General features: G+C 52.9%; 1 protein-coding gene across 3 annotated transcripts in view; it reads left to right on the top strand.

The window, feature by feature from the left end:
• The window catches only part of SLC25A48 (solute carrier family 25 member 48), a 60,494-nt gene that overhangs the window by 44,819 nt on the left and 6,821 nt on the right, over positions 1–8,854 (top strand). For all 3 annotated transcript variants that reach the window (XM_045285368.1, XM_045285369.1, XM_030888965.2), the window contains exon 6: positions 4,843–4,976. In XM_045285368.1, the coding sequence (XP_045141303.1) occupies positions 4,843–4,976 (134 nt within the window). The remainder of the gene's footprint in view (positions 1–4,842; positions 4,977–8,854) is intronic.

The raw sequence follows: 8,854 nt of genomic DNA, 5'->3' as shown, positions 1-8,854 counted from the left end.
GACACAACCGCTGAAAACAAACCGGGTGAATAAGCAAATGTGGTGAAGAAAGCTGATGGTGCCCGTCTGGGGTCTTAAAAGCTTTAGGGTCAAGTCTTAACTTAGGTTCAGTCGATAGATCTCTTTGAAGCACTTGACCTGTACCAGAAGGAGCCGTGGAGCAGTAAGCCTTGGGCTGCTAACCACAAGTTCTGCAGGTCAAAACTACCAGCCTCTCCTCTGGAGAAAGACAGTGCTTTACAAGCCCATATAGAGTTATAGACTTGGAAACTCACAGGGGCTGTTCTACTCTGTCCTGGGGCGGGGGGTGGAGGTGGGGGGGTCGCTAAAAGCCAGCAGTCAACACCAGTCAGCAGTGCATTTGGTGTGTTTTGTTTATTGGTTTGGTTTGGTTTTGAGGTCTTATATTGAGTATCTGCTAGCTGTCTGAGGATTTTGTTCATTCCCTAAGGTAAGGACCAATCTTGCCTTTTCAACTGAAGAAACAGAAGGTCAGAGAGATTAAGTAATCTAATCTGAGGCTACCAGGAGCCCTTGTGGCCTAGCAGCTAGGCGATGGGCTGCCAGGATATTGATTTCTGTGCTCAGCACTCTTAATAAAAGAGGAGGGGGCACCGGGACTCAGTCAGGGAGTGATTTGTAATTCCAGGGTTGTCCAAGGACGACTCGGGCTGCTGTCAGGAGGGTTGGCTTGCCACACCAGATGGAACGTTATTACAGTAGTTAAAGCAAGCCACCCTGGGAGTCAGGACCCGGGGGGTATCTCTCAGTAGACAGTGGACAGCAGGAGTCCTGGTGGTACTACGGGTCAGGCATTGGAGGGCTAACTGCAAGGTTGGTGAAGCAACTCCCCCAGTCACTCCTGGGGAGAAGCACGGTGACGTCTACTCCTGTAAGACGTCATCCTCTTGGAATCCCTCTAAGGGTGTTCTGAGGCAATGGCCGTGGGTCTGGTTTAGGGAGAGGGGGAAATATTTGGTGTATTGTGAAGGAAAAGCAGTGTCAAGAACGCTTCCAATATTTTTAGCTTGAGAAACTGGAAGAATGGGTTTCCATTCACTGAGATAGGGCTGTATGGGCCATTGGGCCACCGGAGACCTGTGAACCATCCTTGGGGAGGTGCAGGTATTTGGGGGGGCGGGTGTGATGCACAGACCTAGAGCTCCTGGGAGAAGCCCAGCTGGAGGCTGGGAGTCATCAGCATGTAGATGGTATTTGGTTATGAGGCTGGGTGTGCGAGGTAGACAGGGTCAAGGACAGAGTCCTTAAGAGGTGGAGCAGATGATAAGGTCCCAAGGAGGGAGACAAGATAAGTGAGAAGGTGGGGCAGAGAGGAAGGGTAGGGAAAAGAAAGGAAAGGAAAGAGCGAGGGGAGGATGAGATGTATTCTGCTTTGTGAAAGAGTAAGACAGGCTCGACCATGACCCATGCTGCGGTGAGGCCAAGGAAGGTAAGAGAGGAGACAAGTGGCCGCTGGATTTAGAATGTGGACTTCACGAGGACGTTCACCAAAGCCCTTTCAGCAGAGAGAAGCAGGCAAAGATCCGATGGAGATGACATCCGGCAAAAAGAGGATGAGGCAGGAGCCCAGCTGGTTGGCTCAGGCCGGTGGCTCCACGTGGGCCTGAGATCCCAAAGCAGGGGGATGCGAGGGATGGGAACAGCCAAGCCACAAGAACTTCTGTGGGATTCCCCATGACGAGGAACGATGGGGCACCCCAGTTGGAAAGAGTGGCTTTTGGAGCATGGTTGTGTTGGAGGCTGGTGGGAAAGAGCCAACAGAGAGAAGAACATTGAAATTCCCAATTATCATCATCAACAACAACAACAACAAACTCCCAACAAACGAATAACGCAGATCTTCACCCTGTTCTTGCTCGACCCCAGGTTTCTGAGGCCCGCGTGGTCCCTGGTTCACAGGGAGCACTCCTGAAGTCCGTGTCGGCTAAGTGGACACACAAGTCCATGTCTGCTGAGAGCAGGTGGGATTGGCCAGGCAGGCTGATCTCAGGTGAAGCACCCTCATCCGGGGCTCCGGGACAAAGGGGCATAGCAGGGCAGTGGCTGGGTCAACTCCTGTAGAAATGGTCTCTCATCCCTGCAGATAAGGCCTTTGAGGCCCAGGGGGAGCCCAGAGGGACCTGGGCAGGAGTCCGAGGGGGCTGAAGCCTGGGATGGACAGAGGGCCTGGACAGACTGAGGTCTCTTTTGGGAACTCTGGGGAGCAATTACAAAACCCTGCAAACCAGCAGCCCTGGACTTTGGCATCAACAGGCTTGTTCTCTCTCCACCCAAGAATGTGTTAATTTCTGTGTTTACACAATAACTGGGTCCTGTTTTCCTACAGTCCATTAAAATCACCAAAGTTTTCAAACTAGGGCAGCTGAGATTGTTTTGTCAGGTGACCCGGTGGCATATTGTTCCAAGGCTTCTCTCCCACATGTTTAGAAAAGAGATGTTCAAAGGCTGGCACTTGCTCTTGTTAGGAGCCCTGGTGACATAGCGGTCGCTCGCTTGGCAGCTCAGCAGGTCAGCAGTCTGTCAAGCAGCAGCAGCAGCTCCATGGGACAAAGACAAGGCTTTCTACTACCATGAAGAGCTACAGTCTCAGAAACCAACAGGGGCCATTCTCCTCGGCCCTATGGGGCCGCCGTGAACCGGCATGGATTCAATGGCAGTGAGGGAGTGGTGTGGTGGATTATGAATTGGGCTGCTAACCAAAAGGTCAGTGGTTCAAACCTACCAGCCACTCCACAGGAGAAAGATAGGCTTTTTGTTCTGATAAAGATTTACAACCTCAAAACCCCAAAGGGGGAGTTTTACTCTATTCTCTGGAATCAACTCAATGGCAGTGAGATGTTTTAATGCTCTTTTTTACCATCCAAAGAGCCCTGGTGACATAGTGAATTACACGTGGGCCTCTAACCACAAGTTCATCAATTCCAAACCACCAGCTGCTCCCCCGGAGAAAGAGGAGTCTGTCTGCTCCTGTGAAGATTTGCAGTGTCAGAAACCCACAGGGGCAGCTCTACTTTTTCCTTAAGGGCTGCTCTGAGTCAGAATTGATTTGATGGCAGTGAACTTGGTTTTTCGTTTTACAATCTAGGTGGACGCTTCCTTGGCCAGTAGCAAATCTACTAGTGGTGTTCAGCTTTTTTGTGTGTATGGTCACAGTACATCCTACCTCTGCGGAGCCCCCAAAACTGCACTCCCAGGCTGTACCCTGGGCTCTGTCTCCTGGTTCCCAGGAACTGTGCTGTATAGTGGGTTACTCATTCTACGGCTAACAAGATTTGTAGTTCAAAGCCACCAGTTGCTCCTCAGGGAAAAGTTGAGGCTTCCTGCTGCCACTATCCCACTAAGGGTGCTATGAGTCGGAATGGACTGGCCAGCAGTGAGGTTTGGGGCGGTGGACCTGCCACCGTGCCAGATGCTGGACCTGCCTTGTGCATGTGAGCCTCGCGGGCACAGGGCTCATTTCGTTGGGTGTATGTGTGAAATGTGTTTCCTTGATCTTCAGCCCGGCTCACGGCTCCGTTTGAAATCAGGCTGCGCACTGCTCCTCGCTCTCACCCATAAAACGGACTCCAGCTTGTTATCCGCCAGGAAATCTCGAAGGAAGAGACAAGTTTTTCATTTGAGGGGCGGGGGTGGGGTAGGGTGGAGAAATCCAGTTCTAAGCACCATTAATGATAGTCCGTAATTTAAAACCAAACAAGGGCTAATATCTCATGTTGCTTCATGCACCCATCTCCTCGCCCAGAACCAGGAATGTGATTTTCCTAACTTGGGCAGGGGGGGTGACACCGGCTGGACAGCGCACACACCACAACACCTCCCCCCAAGCCACCAGCTTGAAAGTGTGCCCAGGGGAAGCTGTGTGCATTGCATGGGGTGAATCTGCGGCTGCACAGCCCTCTTTAAGGTGTTGAAAAGCAAGGTGGTTGCTTTGAGGACGAAGGTGCGCCTGCCCTGAGCCACAGTGTTTTCCTTTGCCTCGTATGCATGTGAACACTGGACATTAAACAAGGAAGCCGAAGAAAAGTCAGTGCGTTGAAACTATGGTGCTGGCAGAGACTACTGGAAGGACCCTGGACTGCCCAAAGAGCACAGATCTGCCCTGGGAGAAGAAGTGCAGCCAGGATGCTCCTTAGAGGCAGGGATGGTGAGCTTTCAGCTCATGTATTTGGACATGTTGTCAACAGAACCCAGGCCCCGGAGAAAGGCAACGTCATGTTTGGGGACGCGGAGGGGCAGTGAAAAAGAGGCAGGTCCTCCCTGGGGAGGACCGACACACGGCTGCAGCGATGGCTCAAACAAGACGAGGAGGGGGGCGACAGCTAGTGTGGGACCAGGATCGTTTGGCTTTGTTGCACGGAAGGGCTCTAGGTGTCAGAACCCACTGAGCGGCACCGAACAACAGTGACAACAACAGTGACAATGACAAAGGAGTCTGTGCTCCTGTTCTAGAATTTTAAAAAAATTCGATCGTGTTATCATTTCTCCTTTTGAACAAGGTTCGTTTGAACCTCCTATTTCCATTGTGTAGATGAACGGCCCGGGGCATAGACTAGGTAAGAGACTCAGGCCAGTTCTAGAGAAAGTGCTGGAAACAGGACCGCCTGGTACTTGCTCAACCATGGCGAGGACAAGAGGGTGATGCTGTGAGAGGCGCCATCAGGGGTAGGTAGGTGCAGACAAAGAGCACTGAAGGACATGGATTCCGGGGGTAGGAGGCGGAGGACTGGAAGCCCAGGTGGAAGTTCTGGAAGCCCAGAACCCAGCCTTCTGAGAACCTCACCCTGAGCCCAGCCCCTGACGCATGCTTATCTCTCTTTCCAGGAGCGATTTCTTGGGGGACAGCAACTCCGATGGATGTGATGAAAAGTCGACTCCAGGCAGATGGGGTTTATTTCAGCAAATACAGAGGCGTCCTGGACTGTATCTCCCAGAGCTACCGACAGGAAGGTCTCAAAGTAAGCACCATAGCCACCCTTCCAGTCCCGGGAGGGGGCTCGGCCCTTTGGGGGGGAATGTGAGATGACCGAGAAGGGAGTCGGGGAGATGGTCATCATTTCAAACATTGTGGGCCCTGCACCAACATCTTCACCTGTGGCCCAGGTAGGCGAGTGCTTCACCTGGCACAGGTTCAGAGAGCACCAGGGATCTTCCCAGGGCCACACAGCGGGTACACGGCTCATCCAGAAAGGGGGGATATCTTCCTTCCTTCCTTCCTTCCTTCCTTCCTTCCTTCCTTCCTTCCTTCCTTCCTTCCTTCCTTCCTTCACTGCTCACCCTCTCCCCTCCCGCAGGTGGGAAATTGCAGCACCACTTTCCACCGTGGCTGACCCACAGGCACCCCATCTTACCAGCTCTGCTGTGCCTTCTGCTCTCCCACTCCAGCCAGGCCAGGTTCCATAAGCTCTGGTCTCAGCTGTCAGGGCGGCCTTGAAACTGCCCGCTTGGTTCCTCAGGCTTTGTCTCTGTCTTTGTCCTCCCTGTAGCCAAACGCTGATGCGAAATCCAAGTCCTCTCCACCTCCACATAGTCAGGGGCTGTAAATGAGGTCACCTCCACTTGTCTAACCTCCTTCACTCCTCCTGGCTCCATCGGACTCCTTCCTCCTCCAGTGGACCTCCCCACACTTCCAGGCCCAGGATAGTCCTCCACCTCCTGTTCCCGGAATCCGTGTCCTCCACTGCTCTTTGTCTGCACCTACCTACCCCTGATGGCACCTCTCACAGCATCACCCTCTTGTCCTTGTCTTGGTCGAGCAAGTACCAAGTGGTCCTGTTTCATCACCCCCGAACTTAGGGAAGACCCAGAGTTGCAGATGACCCCATGTTGAGGAAGATAGGAATGTACTATCTGAAACGTGTAAGATTCAAAATCACCCCAAAGGGCTCAATATAAAGGGCAGAAGTACCAGAAGCCAACTTGCTCTGACTGTGAAAGAATCCACTGCCCTGTGCGTGTGGGGCCAATTGATTTCACAGTAGTCCCCCGGGCGTTCGTTCGCTCTCATACGGTCAATGTTAATTTGACAAACACTCACTTTTAGAGTCTCTGGAATGTGCTAGGAACTGGGAACACCCTGGGAAAGGAGAGAGGCAAAGTCCACACTCCGATGAGGGATCCAGCAGTGGGACCGTCTCAAGTCGACAGTACAGAAACACGGAGGGCACAGGAGGGGAGGTGGAGGTCTCTGCTCCGTCAGAGCACAGCTGGGGTATTCCCTCGGGTCACCGCCGACCGTGCCTTGGGGGGCGAGGAAGAGGTCCGGACACCGTATCTTTGGAAGAAAGGCCGCAGGACTGAGATTGCGTAGTAGAAAACAACGCCATAAAGACACAATATCATTTCTGTCTTTACAGTTACGAGTAGGCGCACTTAGAGCTGTTCCACTCTTGTACTTTCTTTTTATGGGGCCTCTGTGGTCCCTCTCTTTCCCTTTTGGTGTTTGAGGCAGAAGCACAGTTTGCGATATTCAGTCAGCAACAATACCGAGGGACCCAAGTGAAGATTCAAACTGGATGTGATGTTTTTATCTTAGATGCTTCTATTTCTTCACCCCAAATGAAATCTATTAGGCTCTCAAAGAGCCTATGGAGGCAAATTATTTTTCTGATATCATCTCCTCCCCGAGGCACTGTATACTGTATAAAACACGCTTCCAGAAAGAAAAGGGGATGATGTCTTAAGTACATGGTGCTGGGTCCCGAGTGACATTCAGAGGCCAGTGCTAAGGAGAGGCAGCAATGCTCAGCTTGATGGGCCATCCCATTTACCAGATGGTGCTAAGCTACTGAGCATGTTCTTTCTAGATGTATTAGTCTCAAAAGTAGAAGAACATTGGCAGGTAGACAAGCTTCCTGAGCTCTTTGGTGCATCCATCACCCCCGGATAAACGATTGAAAGTGTGTGCGGGGAGGGTCTGGGCGGAGTCAAATGGCAGCCATGGCCGTGGGCACAGTGGTCATGCGCAGTGGTCATGCTCTGGGCTGCGAAGAGCAAGGCCTGCAGTTAGAAACCACCAGCTGCTCTGCAGGAGGAAGACGGGGCCTCTTCTCCTGCAAAGAGCTACGGGTTCAGTTCCACCCTGGCTGACAGGGTCACTCGGAGTCAGCACTGACTCACTGCCGGTGAGTCTTGTTGGGTTTGTTTGATCTGGTGTTGGGGATTCACAAGATCCTCACAGGGACCACCCTCTCCTCCCAAACCTGATTTCTGTGGCTCTCGGGGGAGACAGACAAACCGTGAGTGATGGAAGGACTGGGTGAGAGGCAATGATGAGGACAGATCAAATCTGCAGAAGCCACGGGCCGGATCTGACGTGGCAGGTCATGGAAGGCTACCAGAACCCTTGACCATATCCAAACAGCATTCCAGGACAAAGGACCCAGAAAGACCCGGTGAGAGTGGAGCACGTGCCTTAGGAAAATGACTGGCCTTTGGTCTGCTCAGTGGCCACCTGGAGGTGGCTCTGGGCCCGCACAGGGGAGGCTCTGGGCTAGCAGAAGGGGGCGGTTATGACCCTGGCCATGGGAACTCCTTGAAGCTTCAAGGAGAGCCTCAGCCTGGTGGTTTTGTGTCCTGAACATGTAAGGAAGAGGTACTCGATCCATTCCCTGCTTGCCCTCTTTGGGCCTGGCCACAGCAGCTGGAGGGCAGACTGATGTGTCTGCAGATCGGAATCGGCCTGGGCTCCCTGCAGACCCAGCACTGTGGGAGAGGAGGCGTGCCCTCCCCGTGAGGTCTTGCCTGGCTCGGCCTTGGGAGGGGAGCCAAGCTGAAGCCCACAGGGAGCATTTGTGGACGCGTCTCTGGAATTTTCCTCTCAGAGCCTGACCCAGTTCCTCACTGTTATTCAGTCACTCTGGGGGAGCCTGAGAATTCCAGAAGGTTCAGACATGAGAAAGGAGCGCTGAAGTTACCTGGAGCCTTCTTGGGCGCTGCCTAAGTGGCTCCAGGGTTTGGCTGAGCCGCCCAGCTTGACACTGGATCTCATCTCTGGGGCTGACCGTCCTCCAGGCTCCACCAAGAACCCCCCTTCCCATTTGAGCTGCATCTTCTAGGCTGCCACCATATCCTAAGGCTCAGCCCCAGCCCCAGAAAGGTGACCTGACACCCCGAGGGATGGCTGACCCCACAGAGGCACGTGGAAGGGCTGGATGTCCACTACTGGAAATCACAACACTTGTTCTCTGTCTTACACTTCTACCATTGCACAAGGATCAGACAACAGGTTTATATCTCAGGTCTGGCATGAGATATAACATTTGTGCTTAGGTGGGATTTGCCTTTAGCCCTGTATTTCTTTCCAGAGAGTCCCTGGTAAGACCCTCCCCAAGCCCTTCTCTGTCCTCGTCTCTCCATGGAGTAGGCTTTCTTCCCCAAGCTCGTGATCAAGTCCCCACAGGCAGGAACCACACACACATCTGCAAGTCTGTCCCCCCCCCCTTCCCCTACTGCCCCATCCAGCAGAAATGGGAAGGGAGATCATGGGGAGGATGGAGATGGGTCTTATCTTGTTCCTGGGGGGATGGAAGGGCAGTGCAGCTTTGGGGTGGGAGTGGGGGGCATTCAGGGCATGCCTGAATGGCATGTTCCTAAGGATAAGTGGTTAATACAATGATCAAGATTGCACCCTCGTCTGGGTTACGTGTTCTGCCATTGTTGCCCACCTCGCCCTCTCCCCACCAGGTGCTTTCGACAACCATTTCTCTGCCAATTTGCTGTAGAAAACTTTTAGCAGAGGGGTCTGTGTCAGCTGACCCCTCAAGAGAGGAAACGCGTACCTGGCACACAAATACAGAGTGTGTAGGTTATTTGAACAGAACTATGGCACTGACCC

The sequence above is a fragment of the Echinops telfairi genome, unplaced genomic scaffold (assembly GCF_000313985.2).
Source record: "Echinops telfairi isolate 266 unplaced genomic scaffold, ASM31398v2 ScPeMD7_7469;HRSCAF=8507_1, whole genome shotgun sequence".
Lineage (NCBI taxonomy): Eukaryota > Metazoa > Chordata > Mammalia > Afrosoricida > Tenrecidae > Echinops > Echinops telfairi.
The sequence above is the reverse complement of the archived record's forward strand: the minus strand, read 5'-3'. Positions and strand labels throughout refer to the sequence as shown.